Below are 21421 nucleotides of genomic sequence, written 5' to 3' on the forward strand. Positions count from 1 at the left end.
GGAGCTCTCCTGACGACCAGAGAGACAGTGTGGGTAGAATGAGAGGGAGCTCTCCTGACGACCAGAGAGACAGTGTGGGTAGAATGAGAGGGAGCTCTCCTGACGACCAGAGAGACAGTGTGGGTAGAATGAGAGGGAGCTCTCCTGACGACCAGAGAGACAGTGTGGGTAGAATGAGAGGGAGCTCTCCTGACGACCAGAGAGACAGTGTGGGTAGAATGAGAGGGAGCTCTCCTGACGACCAGAGAGACAGTGTGGGTAGAATGAGAGGGAGCTCTCCTGACGACCAGAGAGACAGTGTGGGTAGAATGAGAGGGAGCTCTCCTGACGACCAGAGAGACAGTGTGGGTAGAATGAGAGGGAGCTCTCCTGACGACCAGAGAGACAGTGTGGGTAGAATGAGAGGGAGCTCTCCTGACGACCAGAGAGACAGTGTGGGTAGAATGAGAGGGAGCTCTCCTGACGACCAGAGAGACAGTGTGGGTAGAATGAGAGGGAGCTCTCCTGACGACCAGAGAGACAGTGTGGGTAGAATGAGAGGGAGCTCTCCTGACGACCAGAGAGACAGTGTGGGTAGAATGAGAGGGAGCTCTCCTGACGACCAGAGAGACAGTGTGGGTAGAATGAGAGGGAGCTCTCCTGACGACCAGAGAGACAGTGTGGGTAGAATGAGAGGGAGCTCTCCTGACGACCAGAGAGACAGTGTGGGTAGAATGAGAGGGAGCTCTCCTGACGACCAGAGAGACAGTGTGGGTAGAATGAGAGGGAGCTCTCCTGACGACCAGAGAGACAGTGTGGGTAGAATGAGAGGGAGCTCTCCTGACGACCAGAGAGACAGTGTGGGTAGAATGAGAGGGAGCTCTCCTGACGACCAGAGAGACAGTGTGGGTAGAATGAGAGGGAGCTCTCCTGACGACCAGAGAGACAGTGTGGGTAGAATGAGAGGGATGACCAGAGAGACAGTGTGGGTAGAATGAGAGGGAGCTCTCCTGACGACCAGAGAGACAGTGTGGGTAGAATGAGAGGGAGCTCTCCTGACGACCAGAGAGACAGTGTGGGTAGAATGAGAGGGAGCTCTCCTGACGACCAGAGAGACAGTGTGGGTAGAATGAGAGGGAGCTCTCCTGACGACCAGAGAGCTCTCCTGACGACCAGAGAGACAGTGTGGGTAGAATGAGAGGGAGCTCTCCTGACGACCAGAGAGACAGTGTGGGTAGAATGAGAGGGAGCTCTCCTGACGACCAGAGAGACAGTGTGGGTAGAATGAGAGGGAGCTCTCCTGACGACCAGAGAGACAGTGTGGGTAGAAAGCTCTCCTGACGACCAGAGAGACAGTGTGGGTAGAATGAGCTCTCCTGACGACCAGAGAGACAGTGTGGGTAGAATGAGAGTGTGGGGAGCTCTCCTGACGACCAGAGAGACAGTGTGGGTAGAATGAGAGGGAGCTCTCCTGACGACCAGAGAGACAGTGTGGGTAGAATGAGAGGGAGCTCTCCTGACGACCAGAGAGACAGTGTGGGTAGAATGAGAGGGAGCTCTCCTGACGACCAGAGAGACAGTGTGGGTAGAATGAGAGGGAGCTCTCCTGACGACCAGAGAGACAGTGTGGGTAGAATGAGAGGGAACGACCAGAGAGACAGTGTGGGTAGAGGGAGCTCTCCTGACGACCAGAGAGACAGTGTGGGTAGAATGAGAGGGAGCTCTCCTGACGACCAGAGAGACAGTGTGGGTAGAATGAGAGGGAGCTCTCCTGACGACCAGAGAGACAGTGTGGGTAGAATGAGAGGGAGCTCTCCTGACGACCAGAGAGACAGTGTGGGTAGAATGAGACGACCAGGAGCTCTCCTGACGACCAGAGAGACAGTGTGGGTAGAATGAGAGGGAGCTCTCCTGACGACCAGAGAGACAGTGTGGGTAGAATGAGAGGGAGCTCTCCTGACGACCAGAGAGACAGTGTGGGTAGAATGAGCTCTCCTGAGACCAGGAGCAGTGTGGGTAGAATCTCCTGACGACCAGAGAGACAGTGTGGGTAGAATGAGAGGGAGCTCTCCTGACGACCAGAGAGACAGTGTGGGTAGAATGAGAGGGAGCTCTCCTGACGACCAGAGAGACAGTGTGGGTAGAATGAGAGGGAGCTCTCCTGACGACCAGAGAGACAGTGTGGGTAGAATGAGCTCTCCTGACGACCAGAGAGACAGTGTGGGTAGAATGAGAGGGAGCTCTCCTGACGACCAGAGAGACAGTGTGGGTAGAATGAGAGGGAGCTCTCCTGACGACCAGACGACCAGAGAGACAGTGTGGGTAGAATGAGCTCTCCTGACGACCAGAGAGACAGTGTGGGTAGAATGAGAGGGAGCTCTCCTGACGACCAGAGAGACAGTGTGGGTAGAAATGAGCTCTCCTGACGACCAGAGAGACAGTGTGGGTAGAATGAGAGGGAGCTCTCCTGACGACCAGAGAGACAGTGTGGGTAGAATGAGAGGGAGCTCTCCTGACGACCAGAGAGACAGTGTGGGTAGAATGAGAGGGAGCTCTCCTGACGACCAGAGAGACAGTGTGGGTAGAATGAGAGGAGCTCTCCTGACGACCAGAGAGACAGTGTGGGTAGAATGAGAGGGAGCTCTCCTGACGACCAGAGAGACAGTGTGGGTAGAATGAGAGGGAGCTCTCCTGACGACCAGAGAGACAGTGTGGGTAGAATGAGAGGGAGCTCTCCTGACGACCAGAGAGACAGTGTGGGTAGAATGAGAGTGTGGGTAGGAGCTCTCCTGACGACCAGAGAGACAGTGTGGGTAGAATGAGAGGGAGCTCTCCTGACGACCAGAGAGACAGTGTGGGTAGAATGAGAGGGAGCTCTCCTGACGACCAGAGAGACAGTAGAATGAGAGGGAGCTCTCCTGACGACCAGAGAGACAGTGTGGGTAGAATGAGAGGGAGCTCTCCTGACGACCAGAGAGACAGTGTGGGTAGAATGAGAGGGAGCTCTCCTGACGACCAGAGAGACAGTGTGGGTAGAATGAGAGGGAGCTCTCCTGACGACCAGAGAGACAGTGTGGGTAGAATGAGAGGGAGCTCTCCTGACGACCAGAGAGACAGTGTGGGTAGAATGAGAGGGAGCTCTCCTGACGACCAGAGAGACAGTGTGGGTAGAATGAGAGGGAGCTCTCCTGACGACCAGAGAGACAGTGTGGGTAGAATGAGAGGGAGCTCTCCTGACGACCAGAGAGACAGTGTGGGTAGAATGAGAGGGAGCTCTCCTGACGACCAGAGAGACAGTGTGGGTAGAATGAGAGGGAGCTCTCCTGACGACCAGAGAGACAGTGTGGGTAGAATGAGAGGGAGCTCTCCTGACGACCAGAGAGACAGTGTGGGTAGAATGAGAGGAGCTCTCCTGACGACCAGAGAGACAGTGTGGGTAGAATGAGAGGGAGCTCTCCTGACGACCAGAGAGACAGTGTGGGTAGAATGAGAGGGAGCTCTCCTGACGACCAGAGAGACAGTGTGGGTAGAATGAGAGGGAGCTCTCCTGACGACCAGAGAGACAGTGTGGGTAGAATGAGAGGGAGCTCTCCTGACGACCAGAGAGACAGTGTGGGTAGAATGAGAGGGAGCTCTCCTGACGACCAGAGAGACAGTGTGGGTAGAATGAGAGGGAGCTCTCCTGACGACCAGAGAGACAGTGTGGGTAGAATGAGAGGGAGCTCTCCTGACGACCAGAGAGACAGTGTGGGTAGAATGAGAGGGAGCTCTCCTGACGACCAGAGAGACAGTGTGGGTAGAATGAGACCAGAGAGCTGGGTAGAATCCTGACGACCAGAGAGACAGTGTGGGTAGAATGAGAGGGAGCTCTCCTGACGACCAGAGAGACAGTGTGGGTAGAATGAGAGGGAGCTCTCCTGACGACCAGAGAGACAGTGTGGGTAGAATGAGAGGGAGCTCTCCTGACGACCAGAGAGACAGTGTGGGTAGAATGAGAGGGAGCTCTCCTGACGACCAGAGAGACAGTGTGGGTAGAATGAGAGGGAGCTCTCCTGACGACCAGAGAGACAGTGTGGGTAGAATGAGAGGGAGCTCTCCTGACGACCAGAGAGACAGTGTGGGTAGAATGAGAGGGAGCTCTCCTGACGACCAGAGAGACAGTGTGGGTAGAATGAGAGGGAGCTCTCCTGACGACCAGAGAGACAGTGTGGGTAGAATGAGAGACCAGGAGCAGTGTGGGTAGAATCTCCTGACGACCAGAGAGACAGTGTGGGTAGAATGAGAGGGAGCTCTCCTGACGACCAGAGAGACAGTGTGGGTAGAATGAGAGGGAGCTCTCCTGACGACCAGAGAGACAGTGTGGGTAGAATGAGAGGGAGCTCTCCTGACGACCAGAGAGACAGTGTGGGTAGAATGAGAGGGAGCTCTCCTGACGACCAGAGAGACAGTGTGGGTAGAATGAGCTCTCCTGACGACCAGAGAGACAGTGTGGGTAGAATGAGAGGGAGCTCCTGACGACCAGAGAGACAGTGTGGGTAGAATGAGAGGGAGCTCTCCTGACGACCAGAGAGACAGTGTGGGTAGAATGAGAGGGAGCTCTCCTGACGACCAGAGAGACAGTGTGGGTAGAATGAAGGAGCTCTCCTGACGACCAGAGAGACAGTGTGGGTAGAATGAGAGGGAGCTCTCCTGACGACCAGAGAGACAGTGTGGGTAGAATGAGAGGGAGCTCTCCTGACGACCAGAGAGACAGTGTGGGTAGAATGAGAGGGAGCTCTCCTGACGACCAGAGAGACAGTGTGGGTAGAATGAGAGGGAGCTCTCCTGACGACCAGAGAGACAGTGTGGGTAGAATGAGAGGGAGCTCTCCTGACGACCAGAGAGACAGTGTGGGTAGAATGAGAGGGAGCTCTCCTGACGACCAGAGAGACAGTGTGGGTAGAATGAGCTCTCCTGACGACCAGAGAGACAGTGTGGGTAGAATGAGAGGGAGCTCTCCTGACGACCAGAGAGACAGTGTGGGTAGAATGAGAGGGAGCTCTCCTGACGACCAGAGAGACAGTGTGGGTAGAATGAGAGGGAGCTCTCCTGAGCTCTCCGACCAGAGAGACAGTGTGGGTAGAATGAGAGGGAGCTCTCCTGACGACCAGAGAGACAGTGTGGGTAGAATGAGAGGGAGCTCTCCTGACGACCAGAGAGACAGTGTGGGTAGAATGAGAGGGAGCTCTCCTGACGACCAGAGAGACAGTGTGGGTAGAATGAGAGGGAGCTCTCCTGACGACCAGAGAGACAGTGTGGGTAGAATGAGAATGACGACCAGAGAGACAGTGTGGGTAGGAGCTCTCCTGACGACCAGAGAGACAGTGTGGGTAGAATGAGAGGGAGCTCTCCTGACGACCAGAGAGACAGTGTGGGTAGAATGAGAGGGAGCTCTCCTGACGACCAGAGAGACAGTGTGGGTAGAATGAGAGGGAGCTCTCCTGACGACCAGAGAGACAGTGTGGGTAGAATGAGAGGGAGCTCTCCTGACGACCAGAGAGACAGTGTGGGTAGAATGAGAGGGAGCTCTCCTGACGACCAGAGAGACAGTGTGGGTAGAATGAGAGGGAGCTCTCCTGACGACCAGAGAGACAGTGTGGGTAGAATGAGAGGGAGCTCTCCTGACGACCAGAGAGACAGTGTGGGTAGAATGAGAGGGAGCTCTCCTGACGACCAGAGAGACAGTGTGGGTAGAATGAGAGGGAGCTCTCCTGACGACCAGAGAGACAGTGTGGGTAGAATGAGAGGGAGCTCTCCTGACGACCAGAGAGACAGTGTGGGTAGAATGAGAGGGAGCTCTCCTGACGACCAGAGAGACAGTGTGGGTAGAATGAGAGGGAGCTCTCCTGACGACCAGAGAGACAGTGTGGGTAGAATGAGAGGGAGCTCTGACGACCAGAGAGACAGTGTGGGTAGAATGAGAGGGAGCTCTCCAGACCAGAGACAGTGTGGGTAGAATGAGCTCTCCTGACGACCAGAGAGACAGTGTGGGTAGAATGAGAGGGAGCTCTCCTGACGACCAGAGAGACAGTGTGGGTAGAATGAGAGCTCTCCTGACGACCAGAGGAGCTCTCCTGACGACCAGAGAGACAGTGTGGGTAGAATGAGAGGGAGCTCTCCTGACGACCAGAGAGACAGTGTGGGTAGAATGAGAGGGAGCTCTCCTGACGACCAGAGAGACAGTGTGGGTAGAATGAGAGGGAGCTCTCCTGACGACCAGAGAGACAGTGTGGGTAGAATGAGAGGGAGCTCTCCTGACGACCAGAGAGACAGTGTGGGTAGAATGAGAGGGAGCTCTCCTGACGACCAGAGAGACAGTGTGGGTAGAATGAGGGAGCTCTCCTGAGACCAGAGAGCAGTGTGGGTAGAATGAGCTCTCCTGACGACCAGAGAGACAGTGTGGGTAGAATGAGAGGGAGCTCTCCTGACGACCAGAGAGACAGTGTGGGTAGAATGAGAGGGAGCTCTCCTGACGACCAGAGAGACAGTGTGGGTAGAATGAGAGGGAGCTCTCCTGACGACCAGAGAGACAGTGTGGGTAGAATGAGAGGAGCTCTCCTGACGACCAGAGAGACAGTGTGGGTAGAATGAGAGGGAGCTCTCCTGACGACCAGAGAGACAGTGTGGGTAGAATGAGAGGGAGCTCTCCTGACGACCAGAGAGACAGTGTGGGTAGAATGAGAGGGAGCTCTCCTGACGACCAGAGAGACAGTGTGGGTAGAATGAGAGGGAGCTCTCCTGACGACCAGAGAGACAGTGTGGGTAGAATGAGAGGGAGCTCTCCTGACGACCAGAGAGACAGTGTGGGTAGAATGAGAGGGAGCTCTCCTGACGACCAGAGAGACAGTGTGGGTAGAATGAGAGGGAGCTCTCCTGACGACCAGAGAGACAGTGTGGGTAGAATGAGAGGGAGCTCTCCTGACGACCAGAGAGACAGTGTGGGTAGAATGAGAGGGAGCTCTCCTGACGACCAGAGAGACAGTGTGGGTAGAATGAGAGGGAGCTCTCCTGACGACCAGAGAGACAGTGTGGGTAGAATGAATGAGGGAGCTCTCCTGACGACCAGAGAGACAGTGTGGGTAGAATGAGAGGGAGCTCTCCTGACGACCAGAGAGACAGTGTGGGTAGAATGAGAGGGAGCTCTCCTGACGACCAGAGAGACAGTGTGGGTAGAATGAGAGGGAGCTCTCCTGACGACCAGAGAGACAGTGTGGGTAGAATGAGAGACCAGGAGCTCTCCTGACGACCAGAGAGACAGTGTGGGTAGAATGAGAGGGAGCTCTCCTGACGACCAGAGAGACAGTGTGGGTAGAATGAGAGGGAGCTCTCCTGACGACCAGAGAGACAGTGTGGGTAGAATGAGAGGGAGCTCTCCTGACGACCAGAGAGACAGTGTGGGTAGAATGAGAGGGAGCTCTCCTGACGACCAGAGAGACAGTGTGGGTAGAATGAGAGGGAGCTCTCCTGACGACCAGAGAGACAGTGTGGGTAGAATGAGAGGGAGCTCTCCTGACGACCAGAGAGACAGTGTGGGTAGAATGAGAGGGAGCTCTCCTGACGACCAGAGAGACAGTGTGGGTAGAATGAGAGGAGCTCTCCTGACGACCAGAGAGACAGTGTGGGTAGAATGAGAGGGAGCTCTCCTGACGACCAGAGAGACAGTGTGGGTAGAATGAGAGGGAGCTCTCCTGACGACCAGAGAGACAGTGTGGGTAGAATGAGAGGGAGCTCTCCTGACGACCAGAGAGACAGTGTGGGTAGAATGAGAGGGAGCTCTCCTGACGACCAGAGAGACAGTGTGGGTAGAATGAGAGGGAGCTCTCCTGACGACCAGAGAGACAGTGTGGGTAGAATGAGAGGGAGTGTGGACCAGAGAGACAGTGTGGGTAGAATGAGGGAGCTCTCCTGACGACCAGAGAGACAGTGTGGGTAGAATGAGAGGGAGCTCTCCTGACGACCAGAGAGACAGTGTGGGTAGAATGAGAGGGAGCTCTCCTGACGACCAGAGAGACAGTGTGGGTAGAATGAGAGGGAGCTCTCCTGACGACCAGAGAGACAGTGTGGGTAGAATGAGAGGGAGCTCTCCTGACGACCAGAGAGACAGTGTGGGTAGAATGAGAGGGAGCTCTCCTGACGACCAGAGAGACAGTGTGGGTAGAATGAGAGGGAGCTCTCCTGACGACCAGAGAGACAGTGTGGGTAGAATGAGAGGGAGCTCTCCTGACGACCAGAGAGACAGTGTGGGTAGAATGAGAGGGAGCTCTCCTGACGACCAGAGAGACAGTGTGGGTAGAATGAGAGGGAGCTCTCCTGACGACCAGAGAGACAGTGTGGGTAGAATGAGAGGGAGCTCTCCTGACGACCAGAGAGACAGTGTGGGTAGAATGAGAGGGAGCTCTCCTGACGACCAGAGAGACAGTGTGGGTAGAATGAGAGGGAGCTCTCCTGACGACCAGAGAGACAGTGTGGGTAGAATGAGAGGGAGCTCTCCTGACGACCAGAGAGACAGTGTGGGTAGAATGAGAGGAGCTCTCCTGACGACCAGAGAGACAGTGTGGGTAGAATGAGAGGGAGCTCTCCTGTGGGTAGACGACCAGACCAGAGACAGTGTGGGTAGAATGAGAGGGAGCTCTCCTGACGACCAGAGAGACAGTGTGGGTAGAATGAGAGGGAGCTCTCCTGACGACCAGAGAGACAGTGTGGGTAGAATGAGAGGGAGCTCTCCTGACGACCAGAGAGACAGTGTGGGTAGAGTGTGGGTAGAATGAGAGGGAGCTCTCCTGACGACCAGAGAGACAGTGTGGGTAGAATGAGAGGGAGCCTGACGACCAGAGAGACAGTGTGGGTAGAATGAGAGGGAGCTCTCCTGACGACCAGAGAGACAGTGTGGGTAGAATGAGAGGGAGCTCTCCTGACGACCAGAGAGACAGTGTGGGTAGAATGAGAGGGAGCTCTCCTGACGACCAGAGAGACAGTGTGGGTAGAATGAGAGGGAGCTCTCCTGACGACCAGAGAGACAGTGTGGGTAGAATGAGAGGGAGCTCTCCTGACGACCAGAGAGACAGTGTGGGTAGAATGAGAGGGAGCTCTCCTGACGACCAGAGAGACAGTGTGGGTAGAATGAGAGGGAGCTCTCCTGACGACCAGAGAGACAGTGTGGGTAGAATGAGAGGGAGCTCTCCTGACGACCAGAGAGACAGTGTGGGTAGAATGAGAGGGAGCTCTCCTGACGACCAGAGAGACAGTGTGGGTAGAATGAGAGGGAGCTCTCCTGACGACCAGAGAGACAGTGTGGGTAGAATGAGAGGGAGCTCTCCTGACGACCAGAGAGACAGTGTGGGTAGAATGAGAGGGAGCTCTCCTGACGACCAGAGAGACAGTGTGGGTAGAATGAGAGGAGCTCTCCTGACGACCAGAGAGACAGTGTGGGTAGAATGAGAGGGAGCTCTCCTGACGACCAGAGAGACAGTGTGGGTAGAATGAGAGGGAGCTCTCCTGACGACCAGAGAGACAGTGTGGGTAGAATGAGAGGGAGCTCTCCTGACGACCAGAGAGACAGTGTGGGTAGAATGAGAGGGAGCTCTCCTGACGACCAGAGAGACAGTGTGGGTAGAATGAGAGGGAGCTCTCCTGACGACCAGAGAGACAGTGTGGGTAGAATGAGAGGGAGCTCTCCTGACGACCAGAGAGACAGTGTGGGTAGAATGAGCTCTCCTGACGACCAGAGAGACAGTGTGGGTAGAATGAGCTCTCCTGACGACCAGAGAGACAGTGTGGGTAGAATGAGAGGGAGCTCTCCCGACCAGAGAGACAGTGTGGGTAGAATGAGAGGGACCAGAGAGACAGTGTGGGTAGAATGAGAGGGAGCTCTCCTGACGACCAGAGAGACAGTGTGGGTAGAATGAAGGGAGCTCTCCTGACGACCAGAGAGACAGTGTGGGTAGAATGAGAGGGAGCTCTCCTGACGACCAGAGAGACAGTGTGGGTAGAATGAGAGGGAGCTCTCCTGACGACCAGAGAGACAGTGTGGGTAGAATGAGAGGGAGCTCTCCTGACGACCAGAGAGACAGTGTGGGTAGAATGAGAGGGAGCTCTCCTGACGACCAGAGAGACAGTGTGGGTAGAATGAGCTCTCCTGACGACCAGAGAGACAGTGTGGGTAGAATGAGAGGGAGCTCTCCTGACGACCAGAGAGACAGTGTGGGTAGAATGAGAGGGAGCTCTCCTGACGACCAGAGAGACAGTGTGGGTAGAATGAGAGGGAGCTCTCCTGACGACCAGAGAGACAGTGTGGGTAGAATGAGAGGGAGCTCTCCTGACGACCAGAGAGACAGTGTGGGTAGAATGAGCTCTCCTGACGACCAGAGAGACAGTGTGGGTAGAATGAGAGGAGCTCTCCTGACGACCAGAGAGACAGTGTGGGTAGAATGAGAGGGAGCTCTCCTGACGACCAGAGAGACAGTGTGGGTAGAATGAGAGGGAGCTCTCCTGACGACCAGAGAGACAGTGTGGGTAGAATGAGCTCTCCTGACGACCAGAGAGACAGTGTGGGTAGAATGAGCTCTCCTGACGACCAGAGAGACAGTGTGGGTAGAATGAGAGGGAGCTCTCCTGACGACCAGAGAGACAGTGTGGGTAGAATGAGCTCTCCTGACGACCAGAGAGACAGTGTGGGTAGAATGAGCTCTCCTGACGACCAGAGAGACAGTGTGGGTAGAATGAGCTCTCCTGACGACCAGAGAGACAGTGTGGGTAGAATGAGAGGGAGCTCTCCTGACGACCAGAGAGACAGTGTGGGTAGAATGAGCTCTCCTGACGACCAGAGAGACAGTGTGGGTAGAATGAGAGGGAGCTCTCCTGACGACCAGAGAGACAGTGTGGGTAGAATGAGCTCTCCTGACGACCAGAGAGACAGTGTGGGTAGAATGAGAGGGAGCTCTCCTGACGACCAGAGAGACAGTGTGGGTAGAATGAGCTCTCCTGACGACCAGAGAGACAGTGTGGGTAGAATGAGCTCTCCTGACGACCAGAGAGACAGTGTGGGTAGAATGAGAGGGAGCTCTCCTGACGACCAGAGAGACAGTGTGGGTGAATGGGAGAATGAGACAGTGTGGGTAGAATCTCCTGACGACCAGAGAGACAGTGTGGGTAGAATGAGAGGGAGCTCTCCTGACGACCAGAGAGACAGTGTGGGTAGAAGAACGACCAGAGAGACAGTGTGGGTAGAATGAGAGGGAGCTCTCCTGACGACCAGAGAGACAGTGTGGGTAGAATGAGAGGGAGCTCTCCTGACGACCAGAGAGACAGTGTGGGTAGAATGAGCTCTCCTGACGACCAGAGAGACAGTGTGGGTAGAATGAGAGGGAGCTCTCCTGACGACCAGAGAGACAGTGTGGGTAGAATGAGAGGGAGCTCTCCTGACGACCAGAGAGACAGTGTGGGTAGAATGAGCTCTCCTGACGACCAGAGAGACAGTGTGGGTAGAATGAGAGGGAGCTCTCCTGACGACCAGAGAGACAGTGTGGGTAGAATGAGAGGGAGCTCTCCTGACGACCAGAGAGACAGTGTGGGTAGAATGAGCTCTCCTGACGACCAGAGAGACAGTGTGGGTAGAATGAGCTCTCCTGACGACCAGAGAGACAGTGTGGGTAGAATGAGAGGGAGCTCTCCTGACGACCAGAGAGACAGTGTGGGTAGAATGAGAGGGAGCTCTCCTGACGACCAGAGAGACAGTGTGGGTAGAATGAGAGGGAGCTCTCCTGACGACCAGAGAGACAGTGTGGGTAGAATGAGAGGGAGCTCTCCTGACGACCAGAGAGACAGTGTGGGTAGAATGAGAGGGAGCTCTCCTGACGACCAGAGAGACAGTGTGGGTAGAATGAGCTCTCCTGACGACCAGAGAGACAGTGTGGGTAGAATGAGAGGGAGCTCTCCAGAGAGACAGTGTGGGTAGAATGACGACCAGAGAGACAGTGTGGGTAGAATGAGAGGGAGCTCTCCTGACGACCAGAGAGACAGTGTGGGTAGAATGAGCTCTCCTGACGACCAGAGAGACAGTGTGGGTAGAATGAGAGGAGCTCCTGACGACCAGAGAGACAGTGTGGGTAGAATGAGAGGGAGCTCTCCTGACGACCAGAGAGACAGTGTGGGTAGAAATGACGACCAGAGAGCTCTCCTGACGACCAGAGAGACAGTGTGGGTAGAATGAGAGGGAGCTCTCCTGACGACCAGAGAGACAGTGTGGGTAGAATGAGAGGGAGCTCTCCTGACGACCAGAGAGACAGTGTGGGTAGAATGAGCTCTCCTGACGACCAGAGAGACAGTGTGGGTAGAATGAGAGGGAGCTCTCCTGACGACCAGAGAGACAGTGTGGGTAGAATGAGAGGGAGCTCTCCTGACGACCAGAGAGACAGTGTGGGTAGAATGAGAGGGAGCTCTCCTGACGACCAGAGAGACAGTGTGGGTAGAATGAGCTCTCCTGACGACCAGAGAGACAGTGTGGGTAGAATGAGCTCTCCTGACGACCAGAGAGACAGTGTGGGTAGAATGAGCTCTCCTGACGACCAGAGAGACAGTGTGGGTAGAATGAGAGGGAGCTCTCCTGACGACCAGAGAGACAGTGTGGGTAGAATGAGAGGGAGCTCTCCTGACGACCAGAGAGACAGTGTGGGTAGAATGAGAGGGAGCTCTCCTGACGACCAGAGAGACAGTGTGGGTAGAATGAGCTCTCCTGACGACCAGAGAGACAGTGTGGGTAGAATGAGCTCTCCTGACGACCAGAGAGACAGTGTGGGTAGAATGAGCTCTCCTGACGACCAGAGAGACAGTGTGGGTAGAATGAGCTCTCCTGACGACCAGAGAGCAGTGTGGGTAGAATCTCCTGACGACCAGAGAGACAGTGTGGGTAGAATGAGCTCTCCTGACGACCAGAGAGACAGTGAATGGGTAGAAGAGAGACAGTGTGGGTAGGAGCTCTCCTGACGACCAGAGAGACAGTGTGGGTAGAATGAGAGGGAGCTCTCCTGACGACCAGAGAGACAGTGTGGGTAGAATGAGAGGGAGCTCTCCTGACGACCAGAGAGACAGTGTGGGTAGAATGAGAGGGAGCTCTCCTGACGACCAGAGAGACAGTGTGGGTAGAATGAGAGGGAGCTCTCCTGACGACCAGAGAGACAGTGTGGGTAGAATGAGAGGGAGCTCTCCTGACGACCAGAGAGACAGTGTGGGTAGAATGAGAGGGAGCTCTCCTGACGACCAGAGAGACAGTGTGGGTAGAATGAGCTCTCCTGACGACCAGAGAGACAGTGTGGGTAGAATGAGAGGGAGCTCTCCTGACGACCAGAGAGACAGTGTGGGTAGAATGAGAGGGAGCTCTCCTGACGACCAGAGAGACAGTGTGGGTAGAATGAGCTCTCCTGACGACCAGAGAGACAGTGTGGGTAGAATGAGAGGGAGCTCTCCTGACGACCAGAGAGACAGTGTGGGTAGAATGAGAGGGAGCTCTCCTGACGACCAGAGAGACAGTGTGGGTAGAATGAGCTCTCCTGACGACCAGAGAGACAGTGTGGGTAGAATGAGAGGGAGCTCTCCTGACGACCAGAGAGACAGTGTGGGTAGAATGAGCTCTCCTGACGACCAGAGAGACAGTGTGGGTAGAATGAGCTCTCCTGACGACCAGAGAGACAGTGTGGGTAGAATGAGAGGGAGCTCTCCTGACGACCAGAGAGACAGTGTGGGTAGAATGAGAGGGAGCTCTCCTGACGACCAGAGAGACAGTGTGGGTAGAATGAGCTCTCCTGACGACCAGAGAGACAGTGTGGGTAGAATGAGAGGGAGCTCTCCTGACGACCAGAGAGACAGTGTGGGTAGAATGAGCTCTCCTGACGACCAGAGAGACAGTGTGGGTAGAATGAGCTCTCCTGACGACCAGAGAGACAGTGTGGGTAGAATGAGAGGGAGCTCTCCTGACGACCAGAGAGACAGTGTGGGTAGAATGAGAGGGAGCTCTCCTGACGACCAGAGAGACAGTGTGGGTAGAATGAGCTCTCCTGACGACCAGAGAGACAGTGTGGGTAGAATGAGGGAGCTCTCCTGACGACCAGAGAGACAGTGTGGGTAGAATGAGCTCTCCTGACGACCAGAGAGACAGTGTGGGTAGAATGATGACGACCAGAGAGACAGTGTGGGTAGAATGAGAGGGAGCTCTCCTGACGACCAGAGAGACAGTGTGGGTAGAATGAGAGGGAGCTCTCCTGACGACCAGAGAGACAGTGTGGGTAGAATGAGCTCTCCTGACGACCAGAGAGACAGTGTGGGTAGAATGAGACGACCAGAGAGCAGTGTGGGTAGAATCTCTCCTGACGACCAGAGAGACAGTGTGGGTAGAATGAGAGGGAGCTCTCCTGACGACCAGAGAGACAGTGTGGGTAGAATGAGCTCTCCTGACGACCAGAGAGACAGTGTGGGTAGAATGAGAGGGAGCTCTCCTGACGACCAGAGAGACAGTGTGGGTAGAATGAGCTCTCCTGACGACCAGAGAGACAGTGTGGGTAGAATGAGCTCTCCTGACGACCAGAGAGACAGTGTGGGTAGAATGAGAGGGAGCTCTCCTGACGACCAGAGAGACAGTGTGGGTAGAATGAGCTCTCCTGACGACCAGAGAGACAGTGTGGGTAGAATGAGAGGGAGCTCTCCTGACGACCAGAGAGACAGTGTGGGTAGAATGAGAGGGAGCTCTCCTGACGACCAGAGAGACAGTGTGGGTAGAATGAGCTCTCCTGACGACCAGAGAGACAGTGTGGGTAGAATGAGAGGGAGCTCTCCTGACGACCAGAGAGACAGTGTGGGTAGAATGAGAGGGAGCTCTCCTGACGACCAGAGAGACAGTGTGGGTAGAATGAGCTCTCCTGACGACCAGAGAGACAGTGTGGGTAGAATGAGAGGGAGCTCTCCTGACGACCAGAGAGACAGTGTGGGTAGAATGAGAGGGAGCTCTCCTGACGACCAGAGAGACAGTGTGGGTAGAATGAGAGGGAGCTCTCCTGACGACCAGAGAGACAGTGTGGGTAGAATGAGCAGTGTGGGTAGAATCTCCTGACGACCAGAGAGACAGTGTGGGTAGAATGAGAGGGAGCTCTCCTGACGACCAGAGAGACAGTGTGGGTAGAATGAGAGGGAGCTCTCCTGACGACCAGAGAGACAGTGTGGGTAGAATGAGCTCTCCTGACGACCAGAGAGACAGTGTGGGTAGAATGAGAGGGAGCTCTCCTGACGACCAGAGAGACAGTGTGGGTAGAATGAGAGGGAGCTCTCCTGACGACCAGAGAGACAGTGTGGGTAGAATGAGAGGGAGCTCTCCTGACGACCAGAGAGACAGTGTGGGTAGAATGAGAGGGAGCTCTCCTGACGACCAGAGAGACAGTGTGGGTAGAATGAGAGGGAGCTCTCCTGACGACCAGAGAGACAGTGTGGGTAGAATGAGGGAGCTCTCCTGACGACCAGAGAGACAGTGTGGGTAGAATGAGAGGGAGCTCTCCTGACGACCAGAGAGACAGTGTGGGTAGAATGAGAGGGAGCTCTCCTGACGACCAGAGAGACAGTGTGGGTAGAATGAGCTCTCCTGACGACCAGAGAGACAGTGTGGGTAGAATGAGCTCTCCTGACGACCAGAGAGACAGTGTGGGTAGAATGAGGGAGCTCTCCTGACGACCAGAGAGACAGTGTGGGTAGAATGAGCTCTCCTGACGACCAGAGAGACAGTGTGGGTAGAATGAGAGGGAGCTCTCCTGACGACCAGAGAGACAGTGTGGGTAGAATGAGAGGGAGCTCTCCTGACGACCAGAGAGACAGTGTGGGTAGAATGAGAGGGAGCTCTCCTGACGACCAGAGAGACAGTGTGGGTAGAATGAGAGGGAGCTCTCCTGACGACCAGAGAGACAGTGTGGGTAGAATGAGAGGGAGCTCTCCTGACGACCAGAGAGACAGTGTGGGTAGAATGAGAGGGAGCTCTCCTGACGACCAGAGAGACAGTGTGGGTAGAATGAGAGGGAGCTCTCCTGTCGACCAGAGAGACAGTGTGGGTAGAATGAGCTCTCCTGACGACCAGAGAGACAGTGTGGGTAGAATGAGAGGGAGCTCTCCTGACGACCAGAGAGACAGTGTGGGTAGAATGAGCTCTCCTGACGACCAGAGAGACAGTGTGGGTAGAATGAGAGGGAGCTCTCCTGACGACCAGAGAGACAGTGTGGGTAGAATGAGAGGGAGCTCTCCTGACGACCAGAGAGACAGTGTGGGTAGAATGAGAGGGAGCTCTCCTGACGACCAGAGAGACAGTGTGGGTAGAATGAGAGGGAGCTCTCCTGACGACCAGAGAGACAGTGTGGGTAGAATGAGAGGGAGCTCTCCTGACGACCAGAGAGACAGTGTGGGTAGAATGAGAGGGAGCTCTCCTGACGACCAGAGAGACAGTGTGGGTAGAATGAGCTCTCCTGACGACCAGAGAGACAGTGTGGGTAGAATGAGAGGGAGCTCTCCTGACGACCAGAGAGACAGTGTGGGTAGAATGAGCTCTCCTGACGACCAGAGAGACAGTGTGGGTAGAAATGAGCTCTCCTGACGACCAGAGAGACAGTGTGGGTAGAATGAGAGGGAGCTCTCCTGACGACCAGAGAGGCAGTGTGGGTAGAATGAGGAGGGTAGGAGCTCTCCTGACGACCAGAGAGACAGTGTGGGTAGAATGAGAGGGAGCTCTCCTGACGACCAGAGACAGTGTGGGTAGAATGAGAGGGAGCTCTCCTGACGACCAGAGAGACAGTGTGGGTAGAATGAGAGGGAGCTCTCCTGACGACCAGAGAGACAGTGTGGGTAGAATGAGAGGGAGCTCTCCTGACGACCAGAGAGACAGTGTGGGTAGAATGAGAGGGAGCTCTCCTGACGACCAGAGAGACAGTGTGGGTAGAATGAGAGGGAGCTCTCCTGACGACCAGAGAGACAGTGTGGGTAGAATGAGAGGGAGCTCTCCTGACGACCAGAGAGACAGTGTGGGTAGAATGAGAGGGAGCTCTCCTGACGACCAGAGAGACAGTGTGGGTAGAATGAGAGGGAGCTCTCCTGTCGACCAGAGAGACAGTGTGGGTAGAATGAGATCTCCTGACGACCAGAGAGACAGTGTGGGTAGAATGAGAGGGAGCTCTCCTGACGACCAGAGAGACAGTGTGGGTAGAATGAGCTCTCCTGACGACCAGAGAGACAGTGTGGGTAGAATGAGAGGGAGCTCTCCTGACGACCAGAGAGGCAGTGTGGGTAGAATGAGAGGGAGCTCTCCTGACGACCAGAGAGACAGTGTGGGTAGAATGAGAGGGAGCTCTCCTGACGACCAGAGAGACAGTGTGGGTAGAATGAGAGGGAGCTCTCCTGACGACCAGAGAGACAGTGTGGGTAGAATGAGAGGGAGCTCTCCTGACGACCAGAGAGACAGTGTGGGTAGAATGAGCTCTCCTGACGACCAGAGAGACAGTGTGGGTAGAATGAGAGGGAGCTCTCCTGACGACCAGAGAGGCAGTGTGGGTAGAATGAGCTCTCCTGACGACCAGAGAGACAGTGTGGGTAGAATGAGCTCTCCTGACGACCAGAGAGACAGTGTGGGTAGAATGAGAGGGAGCTCTCCTGACGACCAGAGAGGCAGTGTGGGTAGAATGAGAGGGAGCTCTCCTGACGACCAGAGAGACAGTGTGGGTAGAATGAGAGGGAGCTCTCCTGACGACCAGAGAGACAGTGTGGGTAGAATGAGAGGGAGCTCTCCTGACGACCAGAGAGACAGTGTGGGTAGAATGAGAGGGAGCTCTCCTGACGACCAGAGAGACAGTGTGGGTAGAATGAGCTCTCCTGACGACCAGAGAGACAGTGTGGGTAGAATGAGAGGGAGCTCTCCTGACGACCAGAGAGGCAGTGTGGGTAGAATGACGACCAGAGAGAGGGAGCTCTCCTGACGACCAGAGAGACAGTGTGGGTAGAATGAGCTCTCCTGACGACCAGAGAGACAGTGTGGGTAGAATGAGAGGGAGCTCTCCTGACGACCAGAGAGGCAGTGTGGGTAGAATGAGAGGGAGCTCTCCTGACGACCAGAGAGACAGTGTGGGTAGAATGAGAGGGAGCTCTCCTGACGACCAGAGAGACAGTGTGGGTAGAATGAGAGGGAGCTCTCCTGACGACCAGAGAGACAGTGTGGGTAGAATGAGAGGGAGCTCTCCTGACGACCAGAGAGGCAGTGTGGGTAGAATGAGCTCTCCTGACGACCAGAGAGACAGTGTGGGTAGAATGAGAGGGAGCTCTCCTGACGACCAGAGAGACAGTGTGGGTAGAATGAGAGGGAGCTCTCCTGACGACCAGAGAGACAGTGTGGGTAGAATGAGAGGGAGCTCTCCTGACGACCAGAGAGACAGTGTGGGTAGAATGAGCTCTCCTGACGACCAGAGAGACAGTGTGGGTAGAATGAGCTCTCCTGACGACCAGAGAGACAGTGTGGGTAGAATGAGAGGGAGCTCTCCTGACGACCAGAGAGACAGTGTGGGTAGAATGAGAGGGAGCTCTCCTGACGACCAGAGAGACAGTGTGGGTAGAATGAGAGGGAGCTCTCCTGACGACCAGAGAGACAGTGTGGGTAGAATGAGAGGGAGCTCTCCTGTCGACCAGAGAGACAGTGTGGGTAGAATGAGAGGGAGCTCTCCTGACGACCAGAGAGACAGTGTGGGTAGAATGAGCTCTCCTGACGACCAGAGAGACAGTGTGGGTAGAATGAGCTCTCCTGACGACCAGAGAGACAGTGTGGGTAGAATGAGAGGGAGCTCTCCTGACGACCAGAGAGACAGTGTGGGTAGAATGAGAGGGAGCTCTCCTGACGACCAGAGAGACAGTGTGGGTAGAATGAGAGGGAGCTCTCCTGACGACCAGAGAGACAGTGTGGGTAGAATGAGAGGGAGCTCTCCTGACGACCAGAGAGACAGTGTGGGTAGAATGAGAGGGAGCTCTCCTGACGACCAGAGAGACAGTGTGGGTAGAATGAGCTCTCCTGACGACCAGAGAGACAGTGTGGGTAGAATGAGAGGGAGCTCTCCTGACGACCAGAGAGACAGTGTGGGTAGAATGAGAGGGAGCTCTCCTGACGACCAGAGAGACAGTGTGGGTAGAATGAGCTCTCCTGACGACCAGAGAGACAGTGTGGGTAGAATCCTGACCCAGAGAGACAGTGTGGGTAGGAGCTCTCCTGACGACCAGAGAGACAGTGTGGGTAGAATGAGCTCTCCTGACGACCAGAGAGACAGTGTGGGTAGAATGAGAGGGAGCTCTCCTGACGACCAGAGAGACAGTGTGGGTAGAATGAGAGGGAGCTCTCCTGACGACCAGAGCTTGAAACACGTGACGAAATGAAACTCTGGTCGTCTGTCTGGAAATGAATCCCCCAAGATTCCCTGATCATTTTTCATGCGAAGATATTTTGATCATTTTCCTGTTTCTCCTCTCATTTTTAAATTCAAGTAAGTTTTCAAAAATACCAACTTGAGAGAATGTCTGATTTTTAAGGTGTCCCAGTTGTGTGTGTGTGTGTGTGTGTGTGTGTGTGTGTGTGTGTGTGTGTGTGTGTGTGTGTGTGTGTGTGTGTGTGTGTGTGTGTGTGTGTGTGTGTGTGTACCTTGATGGTCTTGTCTGAGGAACCAGAGAAGAGCAGGTCCCCTGTAGAGTAGACACACAGACACCAGACTGGCCCCTGGTGACCTACGAACGTCCCTTTACATTTAAAGATCTGCTGGGGGTCGTAGGCTGGAGGAGGGACACAAACAGGTTAGTCTAACATCTCTTCACAACTTAACATCTCTGTACAGAAGGGAAAGGAGGAGGGACACACACAGGGAGGGTTTAACATCTCTTCACAACTTAACATCTCTGCACAGAGGGGAAAGGAGGAGGGACACACACAGGGAGGGTTTAACATCTCTTCACAGAGGGGAAAGGAGGAGGGACACACACAGGGAGGGTTTAACATCTCTGCACAGAGGGGAAAGGAGGAGGGACACACACAGGGAGGGTTTAACATCTCTGCACAGAGGGGAAAGGAGGAGGGACACACACAGGGAGGGTTTAACATCTCTTCACAGAGGGGAAAGGAGGAGGGACACACACAGGGAGGGTTTAACATCTCTTCACAACTTAACATCTCTGCACAGAGGGGAAAGGAGGAGGGACACACACAGGGAGGGTTTAACATCTCTTCACAACTTAACATCTCTGCACAGAGGGGAAAGGAGGAGGGACACACACAGGGAGGGTTTAACATCTCTTCACAACTTAACATCTCTGTACAGAGGGGAAAGGAGGAGGGACACACACAGGGAGGGTTTAACATCTCTTCACAACTTAACATCTCTGTACAGAGGGGAAAGGAGGAGGGACACACACAGGGAGGGTTTAACATCTCTGCACAGAGGGGAAAGGAGGAGGGACACACACAGGGAGGGTTTAACATCTCTGCACAGAGGGGAAAGGAGGAGGGACACACACAGGGAGGGTTTAACATCTCTTCACAGAGGGGAAAGGAGGAGGGACACACACAGGGAGGGTTTAACATCTCTTCACAACTTAACATCTCTGTACAGAGGGGAAAGGAGGAGGGACACACACAGGGAGGGTTTAACATCTCATCACACAGGGAGGGTTTAACATCTCTTCACAACTTAACATCTCTGCACAGAGGGGAAAGGAGGAGGGACACACACAGGGAGGGTTTAACATCTCTTCACAACTTAACATCTCTGCACAGAGGGGAAAGGAGGAGGGACACACACAGGGAGGGTTTAACATCTCTGCACAGAGGGGAAAGGAGGAGGGACACACACAGGGAGGGTTTAACATCTCTTCACACAGGGAGGGTTTAACATCTCATCACAGAGGGGAAAGGAGGAGGGACACACACAGGGAGGGTTTAACATCTCATCACACAGGGAGGGTTTAACATCTCTGCACAGAGGGGAAAGGAGGAGGGACACACACAGGGAGGGTTTAACATCTCTGCACAGAGCGGAAAGGAGGAGGGACACACACAGGGAGGGTTTAACATCTCATCACACAGGGAGGGTTTAACATCTCATCACACAGGGAGGGTTTAACATCTCTTCACAGAGGGGAAAGGAGGAGGGACACACACAGGGAGGGTTTAACATCTCTTCACAGAGGGGAAAGGAGGAGGGACACACACAGGGAGGGTTTAACATCTCTTCACACAGGGAGGGTTTAACATCTCTTCACACAGGGAGGGTTTAACATCTCTTCACAACGGACAAGTGAAGGAGAGGAGAGAAAAGGACAGAGCGGAGAAGAGGAGAGTAGAGGGGAGATGAAGAGGGAGAGAGGA

General features: G+C 54.7%; 1 protein-coding gene across 1 annotated transcript in view; it reads right to left on the reverse strand.

The window, feature by feature from the left end:
• The window catches only part of traf7 (TNF receptor-associated factor 7), a 110714-nt gene that overhangs the window by 42978 nt on the left and 46315 nt on the right, over positions 1-21421 (reverse strand). Inside the window, exon 13 of the mRNA XM_064964687.1 lies at positions 19706-19833. Coding sequence (XP_064820759.1) covers positions 19706-19833 — 128 coding nt within the window. The remainder of the gene's footprint in view (positions 1-19705; positions 19834-21421) is intronic.

Source organism: Oncorhynchus masou, unplaced genomic scaffold, assembly GCF_036934945.1.
Source record: "Oncorhynchus masou masou isolate Uvic2021 unplaced genomic scaffold, UVic_Omas_1.1 unplaced_scaffold_181, whole genome shotgun sequence".
NCBI classification, from domain to species: Eukaryota; Metazoa; Chordata; class Actinopteri; order Salmoniformes; family Salmonidae; genus Oncorhynchus; species Oncorhynchus masou.